An 18,951-nucleotide genomic window follows, 5' to 3' on the forward strand; every position below is an offset into this window, starting at 1 on the left:
TGCTAACCTTTATGCTAATGATAACCCTCTTTCAGGCTGTCTGCTAACCCTACCCTGCTACTGCTAACATTAGTGCTAATGCTAACCCTCTTTTTTAGGCTGTCCAATAACCCCCCCCCCCATTTTCTTTTAATAGGCAAAATTTCTAATGTCTGTAACAGCAAAACTATTGTTTGAATTCATGCCAAATGTGGTGTATAGATTGCCAGTGGTCCAGAATATATAGCCATAAATTTTGTGATAATTAGGTCAAAGTTACAATTTTTTATGAATTTTTAATCCCCCCCCCATTTTCTTTTAATAGGCAAAATTTCTAATGTCTGTAACAGCAAAACTATTGTTCGAATTCATGCCAAATTTGGTGTATAGATTACCAGTGATCCAGAATATATAACCATTAATTTTGGGATAAGTAGGTCAAAGTTACAATTTCTTTTGAATTAAAAAAAACATAAAAAATTCCCCCCTTTTCTTATAATAGGTGAAATTTCAAATGGCTGTAGCAGCAAAACTATTGTTTGAATTCATGCCAAATTTGGTGTATAGATTACCAGTGATCTAGAATATATGTCCATACATTTTGGGATGAGTAGGTCAAAGTTAGAATTTTTTATGAACTTTTAATTTTTTCCCCTCCATTTTCCTATAATAGGCAAAATTTCATATGTCATTAACAGCAACATTATTGTTTGAATTTATTTCAAATTTGGAGTGTGTGTATATATATATATATATATATATATATATATATATATATATATATATATATATATTTGTTTATTTTTATTTTTTCTTCTTATAATAGGCGAAATTTCAAATGTCTGTAGCAGCAAAAGCAGTTCTGTTCTCTCTTCCTCTCTCCTCTTCTTTCTCTCCTCCAGTTCTGTTCTCTCTTCCTCTCTCCTCTTCTTTCTCTCCTTCAGTTCTGTTCTTTCTTCCTCTCTCCTCTTCTTTCTCTCCACCAGTTCTGTTCTCTCTTCCTCTCTCCTCTTCTTTCTCTCCTTCAGTTCTGTTCTTTCTTCCTCTCTCCTCCTCTTTCTCTCCTTCAGTTCTGTTCTTTCTTCCTCTCTCCTCCTCTAGTTTCTAGTTCTCCTTCAGTTCTTTCTTCCACTCTCCTCCTCTTTCTCTCCTTCAGTTCTGTTCTTTCTTCCTCTCTCCTCTTCTTTCTGTCCTTCAGTTCTGTTCTTTCTTCCTCTCTCTTCCTTTCTCTCCTTCAATTCTGTTCTTTCTTCCTCTCTCCTCCTCTAGTTCTCCTTCAGTTCTCTTCTTTCTTCCTCTCTCTTCCTCTTTCTCTCCTTCAGTTCTGTTCTTTCTTCCTCTCTCCTCCTCTAGTTCTCCTTCAGTTCTGTTCTTTCTTCCTCTCTCTTCCTCTTTCTCTCCTTCAGTTCTGTTCTTTCTTCCTCTCTCTTCTTTCTCTCCTTCAGTTCTGTTCTTTCTTCCTCTTTCTCTTCTTCAGTTCTGTTCTTTCTTCCTCTCTCCTCCTCTAGTTCTCCTTCAGTTCTTTCTTCCTCTAGTTCTCCTTCAGTTCTTTCTTCCTCTCTCTTCCTCTAGTTCTCCTTCAGTTCTTTCTTCCTCTCTCCTCCTCTTTCTCTCCTTCCTTCAGTTCAGTAGATGTGTCCCAGGTTACTGGGTGGAAGTTGGCGTCACTCTATTTGCATATGATTGGATTAGAGGCTGAATTTAGCACCGCCTAATGTCCCATATGTCTATGTAGAATACACACAGCAGGTCTGAAGACCTGCACTGATGGACAAACACTAGACTGATGGACCACATGAAACACCAAGACTAGACTGAGGAACCACGTAGAACAAACACTAGACTGACAGACCACATGGAACATGCTTCTGTCACCACATATGTGTTGGTTTCATCCTAACCACGATAACTGTTTTACACACACACACACACACACACACACACACACACACACACACACACATATATATATATATATATATATATATATATATATATATATATATATATATATATATATATATATATATCTATACACACCTTTCTGTCTTTTTCAAATTTTCTAAAATAATCTAAAACATATTAAACTAATAATATATGTTTGTATTGATCTAATTGCGCTGAAAATGAAATGTATGTATTTGTTCTTTGCTTCTTTTTTTTCTTCTCTTTTTTACGTACTAACTCTGATCCGCAGTGACGTTTTCCGGTTCTTTATGTTTTTTTTTATCCGGAGGTCAAACTTCCGAGGCTTCATCGAGAACTCAAAGGCGTCATACCCAGCATGCACTTTGCCGCCGCCATCTTTCTTGTTGTTGTGTGGGGCAGAGGTTTACCTTCCCTGTTCAGGAAAAACACTGCTCGTTTTAAAGTAAAGTTCTGTTTTCTTTCAAACTGTTTTCCAGTTATTTGTAAGGGAGACAAGATGGCGCAGTACAAAGGAGCCGCCAGTGAGGCGGGAAGAGCCATGCAGCTGATGAAGAAGAGAGAGAAGGAGAGAGAGCAGCTGGAGCAGCTGAAACAGAAGATAGCAGAGGTTAGCATACAGTCCTGTTACATATAATAATATAGTAATATAATTTAATATAAGTAACAGCTGGAGTAACTGAAACAGAAGATAGCAGAGGTTAGCATATAATACTGTACATAATAGAAGAGAAGAGAAGAGAAGAGAAGAGAAGAGAAGAGAAGAGAAGAGAAGAGAATTGAAGTAATAGCCTCCCTGGGGAAGTGTTCCGGGCATGTCCCACCGGGAGGAGACCTCGGGGAAGACCCAGGACACGCTGGAGAGACTATGTCTCTCGGCTGGCCTGGGAACGCCTCGGGGTCCCCCCGGAAGAGCTGGAGGAGGTGTCTGGGGAGAGGGAAGTCTGGGCATCCCTGATTAGACTGTTACCCCCGCGACCCGGCCCCGGATAAAGCGGAGGATAATGAATGAATGAATGAATGAATGAAGTAACAGCTGGAGCAGCTCAAACAGAAGATAGCAGAGGTACACTGTTAGCACTGTTAGCAGTCCTACTGTCCATATAATAATATAAGAAGGAGAGAGAGCAGCTGAAACAGAAGATAGCAGAGGTTATCATACAAGTCCTCCTGTCCATATAATAATATAATATAAGGAACAGCTGGAGCAGCTCAAGCAGAAGATAGCAGAGGTAACTGGGATTAATAGATAATAGAGATAACTTTTGTTATAATTGGGTGCTATATATATAAAATTTGATTGATTGATTAATATAAGAAAACAATAATATAATATAAAGAAAAGCTGGAGCAGAAGATAGCTGAGGTTTGGAAATAGGAGCAACACTGCAGCACACTTGACACAGTCCTACTGTACACACTGGAGTGAACTACACACCCGAGGATCAGTGTTTAATATAAGTATTAGTGTTAAATATAAGACCCCTCCAGGTGTTACCATTGAATCAGACCCCTCCAGGTGTTACAGTTGAATCAGACCCCTCCAGGTGTTACAGTTGAATCTGACCCCTCCAGGTGTTACCGTTGAATCAGACCCCTCCAGGTGTTACAGTTGAATCAGACCCCTCCAGGTGTTACAGTTGAATCAGACCCCTCCAGGTGTTACAGTTGAATCAGACCCCTCCAGGTGTTACAGTTGAATCTGACCCCTCCAGGTGTTACAGTTGAATCTGACCCCTCCAGGTGTTACCGTTGAATCAGACCCCTCCAGGTGTTACAGTTGAATCAGACCCCTTCAGGTGTTACGGTTGAATCCTTCTAACTGCAGTGCTTTGTGTTTTGCAGGACAACATGGTCAAGTCCAACATTGATAAGAAGTTCTCAGCTCATTATGATGCAGTGGAGGCAGAGCTGAAATCCAGCACTGTGGGTGAGTGGATTTAGTCCCAGACCCCCCAGGAACAGTTCACCCTGGAGGGGTACCTGGGTACCTCCAGACCCCCCAGGAACAGTCCACCCTGGAGGGGTACCAAGGTACTTCCAGACCCCCCTGGGGGGCTGCAGTGGGGTACCTGTGTGGTTCCAGTGTTGGCTCAGAGTTGCTGAAATGTGTCTGCACAGTCCACATATTCATGAGGTATGCGTGTGTGTGCGTGCGTGTGTGTATATGTGTGTGTGTCCGTCCACAGGTCTGGTGACTCTCAATGACATGAAGGCCAAACAGGAGGCTCTGGTGAAAGAGAGAGAGAAACAGCTGGCCAAGAAGGAGCAGTCCAAGGAGCTGCAGCTGTAAGTCACAACACCTCTGTTCACTAATGCTGCATTTACACTACATGGAACCAGCTCCACTCTGGTACCAGGTCCGATTCCAGACCATTTCCATTCCAGGATACTACCCACTTTACAGTACCTGGTCGTCATAGCGATGCAGCACGTTACTTCTGTGTCGTCTGTTCAGAGTCGCTGATGAACTTGCTCATTGCCTGTTGTCTTGTCAAACTCACGCTGAATTTTTCCGTCTGAACCTCCTGGACAAACCATGGTGTAGTTTCACAGACTGTCATCATGTGGATTCACCTACTGACAGATTTACTGGAAAAGGGCAGGGCACACAGACGGCTCTGACCAATCAGTGGTCTGCAGTGTTTACACAGTGTCACCTTTTAGTATCTGGTCCCCAGTCCTGGAACCTCAGCAGAGGTGAGACCAAAAAACTAGTACCAGGTACCAGAGTCCAAAAAACTAGTACCAGGTACCAGATTCCAGGTCCTTCTTCATAATGGAAACACAAAAAGGTCGAGTCGAGTCGATACCACGTAGTGGAAATGCAGCATTTGAGCTGTGTGTGTGTGTCGGGGTGGGGGGGAGGTGTGTCTTATGGCAGGGCTTCGAACCAAAGGGACCATGGCTCTGGGGGGGGGGGGGGGGGGGTCTTATGGCAGGGCTTAGAAACAAAGGGACCAAGGCTGGCTCAGATTATCAGCAGATCCGTGTTCCATAACAGAGGTGTGCCTCAGAGGGTTAGGGCCTGGACCTGGTCCACCTCTGACAGGGTTAGGCCCTGGACCACCTCCATCTGCAGGGTCTGACAGGGTTAGGGCCTGGACCAGGTCCACCTCCATCTGCAGGGTCTGACAGGGTTAGGGCCTGGACCTGGTCCACCTCCATCTGCAGGGTCTGACCTGCAGACTAACTCCAGCAGAACTCCAGTAGAAGTCCTGTAGAACTCCTGTGTTGACATTTGACCCTTTAACCCTCTTCCAGATGCTTTTGTAGTTTTGTACATATGCAGTCCGTTGACCTTTGACCCTTTAACCCTTTAACCCTCTTCCAGATGTGTGGACCACAGTCAGCCTGATCAGTGTCTCCATTGTTCTCTGTTTTCAACACTTCTCACAGATTACACAATCCTCCTGCTGATCTGCCAGTTTCTTGTCATTTCAGACATTCCTTTGCCAGACTTTTGGGGAAACTTGAGGCTCTGTTAATCTAACACACAGACTTTATTTTTTCTTCAGAGTCTGTAAATCTAACACACTGTTGACAGATTGATCCAAACAATGTGAAAATGGATGAAAACTTCAACAAGGACGGAGCCCAGATGATCTATGAGAGTGAAACCAGACCCATGTGTGTCTCACCCTAACCCCTAACTCTAACCCCTAACCCTAACCCCTTTACATTAGGAAGTATTAACTGGCATGTCGTATTTATTGCAAACTCATGCTGCTTTCTTGTTCTTTGGTGTTAAGGTTAGTTGTTGGTAGTGTTTGTTAGTTGGTGGTATCAGTGTTTGATTATTTTTTACATGTATTGTTTTCTTGCAGCAAACTAGAGAAGCAAAAAGAGAAGAAGAGAAAGGAGGAACAGAAGAGGAAAATCGCCAGTTTATCCTTTAATCCTGACGATGAAGAAGATGAAGAAGAAAATGAAGAGGAAGAGCAGGACTGTAAGTGCAACCCCTAACCCTAACCCTAACCCATAGGTAACCCTAATCCGTACCTAACCATAACCCATAGATAACACTAACCCTAACCCATATATAACCCTAACCCATAAGTAACACTAACCCCCTAACCCATAGCTTTTATAGAATCAGTCTAATACACAGGTGATGCTTTTATAGAATCAGTCTAATACGGGTGATGCTCTTATAGAATCAGTGTAATACAGGTGATGTGTTTACTGACTGGTCACAGATAGTCCAGTGAAGAAGAAGAAACTGGGGAAGAACCCAGATGTGGACACCAGTTTCCTGCCTGATCGAGACCGAGAGGTGAGGACAAAGTAAAGACACCAGGTTGGACTGTGAAAACATGTATGTGTTGGATTATCTGTGTGGAGTCGGTGGGTTCAGTTAATTCTTTTCTTTTTTTTTTTAACTCAAATTACAATTTATGTGTTATTTATGTTGCTTCGTATCATCACATTGCTCTGCAATCTACAAAGAAAGATAGATTTGTGACACTGTTCTGACTGCCAGGAAAAAAATACCTGAACCAATAATGCAAGAAGGAAATGGAGAATAAAAGTTTGTATTCACACAGTTGGTTTAACAGTGTTTCACATGCATTTATCAGTGTTAAATTATCAACAGTCAACAGCTGACTATAAAAGTTTGTATTTAGGCTTTTGAAAATCATATTGGTGCCGTTTCTATGACAGGGGTGGGCTATGATTCTTAATTTGCTAATGAGTCTTTGGCTTCTAATATTCTGTGATTTTGTTCAGGAGGAGGAGAATCGTCTCAGAGAGGAGCTGAGGCAGGAGTGGGAACTGAAACAGGAGAAAATCAAGAGTAAGAATCAGGATCTGGAGGATGACACCCATGCACGACTGCCTGTCCACACTGCTTTATCTAGACCACAGGTGTCAACAAGGAAAGCACTCAGAGAGTGCAGACCTCCGCCAAGGCAGATCAGTGGGCCCCCGTGGCCCCCCACTCCCGATCACCATCATTTCTTCCTTGTGCCAGTATCAACATTTCCTGAAAATTTCATGAAAATCTGTCCATAACTTTTTGAGTTATCTTGCTAACAAGCACGCAACAAACAAACACACACGCAAAAACACAAAGCAAAGCGATCACAGTACCTCCTGGCGGAGGTAAACATGTGTCCTGGGGGCCAAATCCGGCCCGCCAAAGGGTCCAGTTCGGCCCTTGGGATGAATTTGTGAAATGCAAAAATTACACTGAAGATATTAACAATCCTTTTAATTCAGGTTCCACATTCAGACCAATTCAATCTCAAGTGTGTCAGACCAGTCAAATACTATCGCAATAACATAGAAATACTCGCAGCTTCAAATTTCTCTCTTAGTAAATGTAAATATTTTCATGTATTTACACTAAAACAAAGTATAATTTCACAAAAAAATGTGAGTAACCTGAACAAATATGAGCAACCTGAAATGTTTTAAGAGAAGTAAGTACAATTTTAACAATATTCTGCTTAATATTAAATGTTTTGTGTATCTGTAGATCCACTGTGATCTGTAAGTTACACTAAACATAGAAATGATAAAGTGAGGCAGAATATTGCTAAAATTACACTTATTTTTTCTCAGTTTGTTCATGTTATTCACATTGTTTGAAAGGATAGTTGGTAGATGTAAACATTTTCATTGTTTAATTTTTACGTTTTTCACTCTAAAACATAGAGAAAATTTTTAAGTTGACATTATTTCTATGTTATGTTATTATTTTACCGGTTCGGCCCACTTCAGATCAGATTTAGCTGAATGTTGCCCATGAACTAAAATGAGTTTGACACCCCTGATCTAGACTCTACTCCCTAACTATACATACACTATATTGCCAAAAGTATTTGCTCACCTGCCTTGACTCGTATATGAATTTCCGTGCCATCCCATTCCTAGTCTATGGGTTCAATCTGACGTGGGTCCACCCTTTGCAGCTATAACAGCTTCAACTCTTCTGGGAAGACTGTCCACAAGGTTAAGGAGTGTGTTCATGGGAATTTTGGACCATTCTTCCAGAAGCGCATTTGTGAGGTCACACACTGATGTTGGACAGAAGGCCTGGCTCTCAGTCTGCGCTCTGATTCATCCAAAGGTGTTCTATGGGGTTGAGGTCAGGACTGTGTGCAGGCCAGTCCAGTTCATCCACACCAGACTCTGTCATCCATGTCCAAATGGACCTTGCTTTGTGCACTGGTGCACAGTCATGTTGGAAGAGGAAGGGGCCGGCTCCAAACTGTTCCCACAAAGTTGGGAGCATGGAATTGTCCCAAATGTCTTGGTCTGCTGAAGCATTCCCAGTTCCTTTCACTGGAACTAAGGGGCCCAGCCCAGCTCCTGAAAAACAACCCCACACCATAATCCCCCCTCCACCAAACTTTACACTCGGCACAATGCGCTCCCACAAGTATCGTTCTCCTGGCGACCGCCAAACCCAGACCCGACCATCAGATTGCCAGATGGAGAAGCGCGATTCGTTACTCCAGAGAGCGCACCTCCACTGCTCTAGAGTCCAGTGGCGGCGTGCTTTACACCACTGCATCCACGGCTTTGCATTGCACTTGCTGATGTATGGCTTGGATGCGGCCGCTCGGCCATGGAAACCCATTCCATGAAGCTCTGTGCGCACTGTTCTGGAGCTAATCTGAAGGACACATGAAGTTTGGAGGTCTGTAGCGATTGACTGCACATAGTTGGTGACCTCTTTGCACTATGCACCTCAGCATCCGCTGACGCCGCTCCGTCAGTTTACGTGGCCTACCACTTCGTGGCTGAGTTGCTGTCGTTCCCAAACACTTCCACTTTCTTATAATCCAGCTGACAGCTGACTGTGAAATATTTAGGAGCCAGGAAATGTCACCACTGGATTTGTTGCACAGGTGGCATCCTATCACAGTTCCACACTGGAATTCACTGAGCTCCTGAGAGCGACCCATTCTGTCACAAATGTTTGTAAAAGCAGTCTGCATGCCTAGGGGCTGGATTTAATACACCTGTGGACATGGAAGGGATTGGAACAGCTGATTCTGATTATCTGGATGGGGGAGACAATACTTTTGGCAGTATATATATATATATATATATATATATATATATATATATATATACAGTACAGGCCAAAAGTTTGGACACACCTTCTCATTCTTTGCATTTTCTTTATTTTCATGACTATTTACATTGTAGATTCTCACTGAAGGCATCAAAACTATGAATGAACACATGTGGAATTATGTACTTAACAAAAAAGTGTGAAATAACTGAAAACATCTCTTATATTCTAGTTTCTTCAAAGTAGCCACCCTTAGCTCTGATGACTGTTTTGCACACTCTTGGCATTTCTCTTGATGAGCTTCAAGAGGTAGTCACCTGAAATGGTTTCCTAACAGTCTTGAAGAAGTTCCCAGAGATGCTTAGCACTTGTTGGCCCTTTTGCCTTCACTCTCCGGTCCAGCTCACCCCAAACCATCTCGATTGGGTTCAGGTCCGGTGACTGTGGAGGCCAGGTCATCTGGCGCAGCACTCCATCACTCTCCTTCTTGGTCAAATATCCCTCACACAGCCTGGAGGTGTGTTTGGGGTCATTGTCCTGTTGAAACATAAATGATGGTCCAACTAAACGCAGACCGGATGGAATGGCATGTCACTTCAGGATGCTGTGGTAGCCATGCTGATTCAGGTTGCCTTCAATCTTGAATAAATCCCCAACAGCGTCACCAGCAAAGCACCCCCACACCATCACACCTCCCCCTCCATGCTTCACGGTGGGAACCAGGCATGTAGCATCCATCCGTTCACCTTTTCTGCGTCGCACAAAGACACGGCGGTTGGATCCAAAGATCTGAAATTTGGACTCATCAGACCAAAGCACAGATTTCCACTGGTCTAATGTCCATTCCTTGGGTTTCTTGGCCCAAATAAATCTCTTGTGTTTGTTGCCTCTCCTGAGCAGTGGTTTCCTAGCAGCTATTTGACCATGAAGGCCTGATTCACGCAGTCTCCTCTTAACAGTTGTTGTAGAGATGTGTCTGCTGCTAGAGCTCTGTGTGGTATTCATCTGGTCTCTAATCTGAGCTGCTGTTAATTTGCGATTTCTGAGGCTGGTGACTCAGATGAACTTATCTTCAGCATCAGAGGTGACTCTTGGTCTTCCTTTCCTGGGGCGGTCCTCATGTGAGCCAGTTTCGTTGGCGCGCTTGATGGTTTTTGCGACTGCACTTGGGGACACATTCAAAGTTTTTGAAATTTTCTAGACTGACTCACCTTCATTTCTTAAAGTAATGATGGCCACTCGTTTGTCTTTACTTAGCTGATTGGTTCTCGTCATAATATGCATTCTAACAGTTGTCCAATAGGGCTGTCAGCTGTGCATCAACCTGACTTCTGCACAACACAACTGATGGTCCCAACCCCATCAATAAGGCAAGAAATTCCACTAAGTAACCCTGACAAGGCACAGCTATGAAGTGAAAACCATTTCAGGTGACTACCTCTTGATGCTCATCAAGAGAATGCCAAGGGTGTGCAAGGCAGTCATCAGAGCTAAGGGTGGCTACTTTGAAGAAACTAGAATATAAGAGATGTTTTCAGTTATTTCACACTTTTTTGTTAAGTACATAATTCCACATGTGTTCATTCATAGTTTTGATGCCTTCAGTGAGAATCTACAATGTAAATAGTCATGAAAATAAAGAAAATGCGAAGAATGAGAAGGTGTGTCCAAACTTTTGGCCTGTACTGTATATGTGTGTGTGTGTATATATATATATATATATATATTTACAGACCCGATCAAAATCTTAAGACCAGTTGAAAAATAGCTAGAATTTACCTTTTGCACATTTGGATCTTAATGAGGTTTTAAGTAGAGCTACAATATACAAAAGCAAGAAGGGGGAGTGAGACAAAAAGCACTTTGAAAAAGTAATTTATTGAAAACAACAAGTAAACTGAAATAGGCTGTTTATCAGCTGATCAAAAGTTTAAGACCATCGCTCAAAAAATTACAAAAAACTCTCCAAACCAGAACAAAAAATGTTCTCAGTAGGACTCAGTAATGAGTAGCTCCACCGTTCTTGTTAATCACTTCAAAAATTCCTTTGGCCATGCTTGATGCGAGTGTTTCCAGGAGGCTGGTGGGAACATTGCTCCAAGTGGTGAAGATGGCTTCACGAAGGGCATCAACTGTGTGGAACTGATGGCCATTTTTATAAACTTCCCTTGCCATCCATCCCCAAATGTTCTCTATGGGATTTAAATCAGGGGAACATGCAGGATGGTCCAAAAGAGTGATGTTCTTCTCCCTGAAGAAGTCCTTCGTCAAGCGAGCATTGTGAACTGCAGCGTTGTCCTGTTTTTAAACCCAGCTGTTCCCACACAGACCAGGGCCCTCAGTCATGAGGGATGCCCGCTGCAACATCTGCACGTAACCAGCCGCCGTTTGACGACCCTGCACCACCTGAAGCTCCAGTGTTCCACTGAATGAAAAAGCACCCCAGATCATGATGGACCCCCCTCCACTGTGCCGGGTAGAAAACATCTCAGGTGGGATCTCCTTGTCATGCCAGTAACGTTGGAAGCCATCTGGACCATCAAGGTTAAATTTTTTCTCATCTGAGAATAAAACTTTTTTCCACCTTTCAATGTCCCATGTTTGATGCTCCCTGGCAAAGTCTAAACGGGCAGTTTTGTGGCATTGTAGGAAACGAGGTCTTTGAATTCGTTTTTTGTTTTTGAAACCCTTTTCCCGCAGATGCCATCTGATGGTTATTGCGCTGCAGTCGGCACCAGTAAGGGCCTTAATTTGGGTCGAGGACCGCCCTGTGTCTTGACGGACAGTCAGTCGGATCCTCCAGCTCAGCGCAGGTGTAATTTTTTTGGGTCTACCACTTGACTTTTTTGTTCCATAATGCTCAGGATCTGTCCAAAAATTTAGAATGACTGTCTTACTGCGTCCAACCTCAGCTGCAATTGCACGCTGTCAGAGGCCTTGCTTATGCAGCTCGACAATCCGACCACATTCAAGAAGAGAAAGCTTCTTAGCTTTAGCCATCAGGAGGGCATGACCGTGTGAATGCCCGACAGAAAATGAGAATTTTGAGCAGATTTTGGCTTTTATAGCCTGTGGTCTTAAACCAGGGGTGTCCAAACTTTTTTTAAAGAGGGCCAGATCTGATAATGTGGAGATTGCCAGGGGCCAGTGGTCCCTTCGGACATTTTTTAAACAGTAAAAATTACATATAAATGTGCTGTTCTACAATAATTTTATTTTCATTGTCACAATAAAAATTTTTTAAATGGCAATGTAACCAAATCTACGCCACTCAGGTGTGAACAAATTAAAAAAAAACAACAAAAAAAACATTTCTGCCTTCCTTTCACATCTGGAGTCAGATAACATAGAACAAACTGTATGGAGTATCTTAAACTTCCACAAAGTTGATAAAAATCTTAACCCCACATTCATTTTAAACATGACTTATAAGAGTAATCATTACTCATATATTACTCAGTAATGTAAAGTCTGTTAACGTTTAAGATGAAAACATATGACTCTTACTCTTGTCTTTCACAAAATCATTCAGAAAGTAATATTTGCGTCACATCTACAAGTACATAACACCAGCAATTATAGGCAACTAACCTGGCAACTTGGTAGCTTGCCTTGGTGGTGAATTCATTGAACTCCTCCCAGGTTCACATGAAGAGTCACTGTTGTGAGTTTAAAGCAGCTTGAATTTGCTTCACTTTTTCAGAATGCTCACTCCCTGCTAGCTTGTCGTATGCGTTAGCATGTTTTGTCTGCTAGTGTGTCTTTACATTGAATTCCTTAAACAAGGCAACAATCTCTCGACAAATTAGGCAAACACAATCACCTCGATTTTCAGTGAAAAAAAATTGTAAATTCCCATCTCTCCTGGAAGCGGCGGCCCTCACTGTCAACTTTCTTTTTTTTTTTATTTACAGGCGCCATGGTTAGAAATTAGCAAAAATGGTTCACGGCAAAGTCACAGAGCCTGATAGAGTTAGAGTGGTGCTGCCACCATGAGGTGAAAGCAGAAACTGCATTTTGAACCTTTTATGATTCATGTATTCGGATCAACAGTCCAAGCGGGCCATAAAGAATACATTATAAAACCCAAGCTGTGGGCCATATAAAATCTGACCGTGGGCCGTGATTGGCCCCCGGGCCGGACTTTGGACATGCCTGTCTTAAACTTTTGATCAGCTGATAAACAGCCTATTTCAGTTTACTTGTTGTTTTCAAGAAATTACTTTTTCAAAGTGCTTTTTGTCTCACTCCCCCTTCTTGCTTTTGTATATTGTAGCTCTACTTAAAACCTCATTAAGATCCAAATGTGCAAAAGGTAAATTCTAGCTATTTTTCAACTGGTCTTAAGATTTTGATCAGGTCTGTATATATATATATATATATGTATGTCTCCTGTCTAACCTCTAAGACCATGTACTGTATTAAGACACTGTCTCTCTGACTCAAAATCTAAAATAATATAAGCATTTTTGTCACCAGGTGAGGAGATTGAGATTACCTTCAGCTACTGGGATGGATCTGGTCACCGCAAGACTGTCAAGGTAACGAACAGCTGAGGAGGAGGAGCAACAACAGCAAGATGTGTCAGTCAACTAGGAATAGACCCCTGACCCAGAGGGTGGGGTTATAATATAATATAAAATATATACCCCTGGCCCTCTGGGTCAGGGGTATGTAGATCTATTGTAGCCCCGCCCACTGGGTCAGGGGTATGTACATCTATTATAGCCCCGCCCTCTGGGTCAGGGATATGTAGGTAAATTATAGCCCCACCCTCTGGGTCAGGGGTATGTAGATATAGTATAGGCTGGGGGGAGTGGGCAGGGCTATCTGTAGGCTCCTCCTCCTTTTTCACTTGACAAACAGGTAGAATTGTTTGTATTCAGTCCGACTCCTTCTGTTGTGTCCTGTGTCCCACACTGAACCTAACCCTGACCTTTGACCCTGTGTCCCACACTGAACCTAACACTGACCTTTGACCCTGCGTCCCACACTGTGAACCTAACCCTGACCTTTGACCCTGTGTCCCACACTGAACCTAACCCTGACCTTTGACCCTGTGTCCCACACTGTGAACCTAACCCTGACCTTTGACCCTGTGTCCCACACTGTGAACCTTACCCTGACCTTTGACCCTGTATCCCACACTGAATCTAACCCTGACCTTTGACCCTGTGTCCCACAATGAACCTAACCCTGACCTTTGACCTGATGCAGATGAAGAAGGGGAACACCATCCAGAACTTCCTGCAGAGGGCCTTAGAAGTCCTGAGGAAGGACTTCAGTGAGCTCAGGTACACTTCCACTGGGGTTTACATCTGTCTTAGAGGGTTCTGCAGGGTCCTAGAGGGTCCAACTCCTGTTACATTTATGAGGTCCCGCCCAGTGCTGGTGTGAGGCCCCGCCCAGTGCTGGTATGAGGTCCCGCCCAGTGCTGGTGTCACTCTAACTGCTGTTGTGTTGTGTGTGTAGGTCTGCTGGAGTGGAGCAGCTGATGTACATTAAAGAAGACCTGATCATCCCGCATGTCAGTACTTTTGGTCTGCTTTAGTGCCCCACCCGTTAGAGCCCCACCCATTAGTGCTTCACCCATTAGAGCCCCACCCATTAGTGCCCCACATGTTAGAGCCCCACCCATGAAAACCACAGCTATGAAGACAGTTTGCATTTGTGGCTTCACCAGCATTTACTATCACTGCAGCTGCAGATAGAAAATACTCTGACACTGGGGTAATCTAACCATAGAAAATACTCTGACATTGGTGTAATCTAAGTATATAAAATACTCTTGACACTGGGGTAATTTGACCATAGAAAATACTCTGACACTGGGGTAATCTAACCATATAAACGACTCTGACACTGGTGTAATCTAACCATAGAACATACTCTGACACTGGGGTAATCTAACGATAGAAAATACTCTTACACTGGGGTAATCTAACCATAGAAAATACTCTGACATTGGTGTAATCTAAGTATATAAAATACTCTTGACACTGGGGTAATTTGACCATAGAAAATACTCTGACACTGGGGTAATCTAACCATATAAACGACTCTGACACTGGTGTAATCTAACCATAGAACATACTCTGACACTGGGGTAATCTAACGATAGAAAATACTCTTACACTGGGGTAATCTAACCATAGAAAACACTCTGACACTTGTGTAATCTAACCATAGAAAATACTCTGACACTGGGGTAATCTAACCATAGAAAATACTCTGACACTGGGGTAATCTAACCATAGAAAATACTCTGACATTGGGGTAATCTAACCATAGAAAATACTCTGACACTGGTGTAATCTAACCATAGAAAATACTCTGACACTGGGGTAATCTAATCATAGAAAATACTCTGATACTGGTGTAATCTAACCATAGAAAATACTTTGACACTGGGGTAATCTAACCATAGACATAGCAGGTTTAGTGTTGTGTATCCATGGCGGTGTTAACCCTGTCATTCTAACATGCTTTCTCCCTCTGTCCTGTTTCAGCATCATAGTTTTTATGACTTCATCGTAACCAAAGCCAGGGGCAAATCGGGTAAGTATCCTGGTACCCTTTTTTCTCATGTGTACACTGTACCCCGGTACCCTGTTTTTTCGTGTGTACACTGTACCCTGTTACCCTTTTTTCACATGTGTACCCTGGTACCCTTTTTTCTCATGTGTACCCTGTACCCTGGTACCCTATTTTTCTCATGTGTACTCTGTAACCTGGTATCCTTTTTCTCATTTGTACCCTGTACCCTGGTACCCTTTTTTCACATGTGTACCCTGTTCCCTGGTACCCTTTTTTCACATGTGTACCCTGCTCCCTGGTACCCTTTTTTCTCATGTGTACCCTGGTACCCTTTTTTCACGTGTACCCTGGTACCCTTTTATTCACTTGTGTGCCCTGTACCCTGGTATCCTTTTTTCTCATGTGTACCCTGGTACCCCTTTTTCACTTGTGTACCTGTACCCTGGTACCTGTTTTTCTCATACATTTTGTTCAAACGTAGCTGAATATTTCAGTCTTTCTTCTAAATACATGCATTGAACCGTGTCTTTTCAGGTCCTCTTTTCAGTTTTGACGTCCACGATGACATTCGGCTGGTGAACGACGCCACAGTGGAGAAAGATGAGGTGAGGACCAGAGAACCCTAACCCAGAACCTTAACCCAAACCCTAACCCCAACTCTAACCCCCTTCATTCATAAACCGTTAACACTGTTCTTTAATCGGTGCTTGGGTTTGGAGCATCTGCAGGACCTCCTTCATGGTGTTCTGTGTTCTTAGTCCTTCATGGTGTTCTGTGTTCTCTGTCCTTCATGGTGTTCTGTGTTCTTTGTCCTTCATGGTGTTCTGTGTTCTTCTTCCTTCATAGTGTTCTGTGTTCTTCTTCCTTCATGGTGTTCTGTGTTCTTTGTCCTTCATGGTGTTCTGTGTTCTTCTTCCTTCATGGTGTTCTGTGTTCTTTGTCCTTCATGGTGTTCTGTGTTCTTCTTCCGTCATGGTGTTTTGAGTTCTTTGTCCTTACTGGTGTTCTGTGTTTTTCTCCCTTCATGGTGTTCTGTGTTCTTTGTCCTTCATGGTGTCCTGTGTTCTTCATCCTTCATGGTGTTCTGCGTTCTTTGTCCTTCATGGTGTTCTGTGTTCTTCTTCCTTCATGGTGTTCTTTGTCCTTCATGGTGTTCTTTGTCCTTCATGGTGTTCTGTGTTCTCTGTCCTTCATGGTGTTCTGTGTTCTCCAGTCTCATGCTGGAAAGGTGGTTCTGAGGAGCTGGTATGAGAAGAACAAGCACATCTTTCCTGCCAGTCGATGGGAACCCTACGATCCTGAGAAGAAATGGGACAAATATACGGTGAGAACTCATGAGAACCCATGAGGACCCATGAGATGAACGTCAGCTCCACTTCAGTACACCTGGGGGGGTTAGGATTAGGGTTGGACTAGAACCTTTAGGTTAGGGTCAGGGTTGGACTAGAACCTGTAGGTTAGGGTCAGGGTTGGACTAGAACCTGTGGGTTAGGGTCGGGAGGGGTCCACATGAGACTGACCCCCCAGGACACAGGCTCTTTTTCACTAACCCAAACTTTCCAGATTAGGGATGCAAATTAACCATGAATCCATTAATCATTAGTTGGCTGACCTTATCAATCGATTAACGGTTAATTGACAAGTGGTGATTTTCCTGAGAACCTGAATTTCTTTTTAATATGGTCTTTAAGAATAAAAGCTAAATATTGTTTCTATACTTCATGATAAAACCATGTCATATTCCTTCATGATTGATATTTTTGAACTGTTGGATACAGTCAGTGTTTCCTGTGGAATTCATCTGTTGGTGTGGGGGTGCACGCATGCGCGTTTCACCGGTGGTGGTGGTGGGGTTACTCAGCCGCACGCACGCAGTTCAACCGAGGGATGCGCGTGTGTTGGTTGGTAACCACGTGCGTGCATCACTTTCCATCCTACTTCTAATAGGATAGAGGAATGGGACGGTGCAGGTGTGGGCAGGTGTGCACAGGTGTGGATAAGGGCAATTAACCGACAGTTAATAATTTAATTGAGCAAATTCTTATCGACAATGAATCATTAGTCAATTAATTGTTTCCATCCCTAGTCCAGATGAATTTGGCTCAGAGTGGAACAACTGTCATCAGCTGTGTTGTTCATGACTCAAATGTAAACAGTTGAACCTAGTTAAAGTAAATGTAAACAGTTGAAGCTAGTTGAAATAAATGTAAACAGTTGAACCTAGTTGAAATAAATACAAACAGTTGAACCTGGTTGAAATAAATGTAAACAGTTGAACCTAGTTGAAATAAATGTAAACAGTTGAACCTAGTTGAAATAAATGTAAACAGTTGAACCTGGTTGAAATAAATGTAAACAGTTGAACCTGGTTGAAATAAATGCAAACAGTTGAACCTAGTTGAAATAACCCTTCAGTGCAATTCAATGAAGGAGGAGGAGGTTTAGATCTGAACAGTGAGAACATGGTGTTCCTTCCACTGGAGTTCATCACTGATCTGAAACTGAAACTGAAGGCAATGGATGTGTGTGTGTGTGTATCTATCCTCAGTCTGATCCCAATGGTTCCTCCTCAGGGGAATGGAAAGCAGCAGCTCCTCTGTGGTGTTTGTCAGTGTGGTCCCACCCCCTCCTGTTCTCAGTGTTGTCTTGTCCAAACATGTTGTGAGCGCTGACACACTGAAACCCTAACCCTAACCCTAACTCCTAGATCATCTGACAACCTGGACTGAAACCAACCTGCTTCCACTAGTGAGGAGTCTGAAACCACTGACACACATTCCATCTGAAGGGTTAGGGTTAGTCCAGGGTTAGGGTTAGTGTGTTAGAACATGTGGAACAGGCTGTTCTAATAGTGTTTGTTTGTTTTGTCGTTTCAGATTCGCTGAAGCAGCTCTGGGTCTGCTGGACTCTGTGGGTCTGCTGGACTCTTCCTGAACCCTTTGTGTCATGTATGGTTTTGTTGTTCTTTTTCTGTCCTGTTATTCCTGAGCTCCTGTTTTTTCACATGTACTTCAGTTCCTGTTGGACCTGGTCCACATGGACTCAACTGTGGACCAGGTTCTGCTGCACCAGACTGGGTCTGACCAGGTTCTACTGCACCAGACTGGGTCTGACTTGGTTCTACTGTTAGTTGAATAAAATGCACCAGACTGTGTGTTCAACTCTGTTCTCTGTTTTACTAATTCTCTCCATGTTAGGGTTAGGGTTATGAACTGTCAGCTCTAAACATGCCTCTGAACACTAAAAGAACCCGTTGGACCAGGACTGTTCCAGCAGGCGTACTTGGATCAGAAGTGGCTCCGCCCATACAGCCTTAAGACAGCCCCCCCCCCCCCCCCCCCCAGTCTTTTCTCCACTCCCTCTTCACTGTGTTCTGTCACTGCTGCTGTTGACTTCACAGCTTTCGAGTCCAACTGGGTTCTGTTCAGGGGGTTCTGTTTAGGGGGTGCTTTTCAGGGGGTTCTGTTTGGGGGGTTCTG

General features: G+C 43.2%; 1 protein-coding gene across 3 annotated transcripts; it reads left to right on the top strand.

The window, feature by feature from the left end:
* Positions 1 to 2,272: 2,272 nt before the first annotated feature.
* On the top strand, positions 2,273 to 18,891 carry fam50a (family with sequence similarity 50 member A). 3 transcript variants are annotated; one of them, XM_030130198.1, is made up of 14 exons: positions 2,273 to 2,478; positions 3,101 to 3,137; positions 3,751 to 3,835; positions 4,095 to 4,194; positions 5,733 to 5,854; positions 6,105 to 6,181; positions 6,637 to 6,703; positions 13,415 to 13,476; positions 14,153 to 14,229; positions 14,408 to 14,462; positions 15,445 to 15,493; positions 16,007 to 16,077; positions 16,686 to 16,796; positions 18,349 to 18,891. In XM_030130198.1, the coding sequence occupies exons 1-14, from the start codon at positions 2,405 to 2,407 to the stop codon at positions 18,355 to 18,357; spliced, it is 996 nt and encodes a 331-aa protein (XP_029986058.1). In that variant the 5' UTR covers positions 2,273 to 2,404; the 3' UTR covers positions 18,358 to 18,891. The 3 variants fall into 3 exon arrangements, with proteins under 3 accessions (XP_029986058.1, XP_029986057.1, XP_029986059.1); XM_030130197.1 differs by lacking the exon at positions 3,101 to 3,137 and having other exon boundaries at positions 2,277 to 2,515; positions 18,349 to 18,887; XM_030130199.1 differs by lacking the exons at positions 2,273 to 2,478; positions 3,101 to 3,137 and adding an exon at positions 2,935 to 2,971 and having other exon boundaries at positions 18,349 to 18,887.
* Positions 18,892 to 18,951: the final 60 nt, after the last annotated feature.

The sequence above is a fragment of the Sphaeramia orbicularis genome, unplaced genomic scaffold, assembly GCF_902148855.1.
Source record: "Sphaeramia orbicularis unplaced genomic scaffold, fSphaOr1.1, whole genome shotgun sequence".
Taxonomy (NCBI): Eukaryota; Metazoa; Chordata; class Actinopteri; order Kurtiformes; family Apogonidae; genus Sphaeramia; species Sphaeramia orbicularis.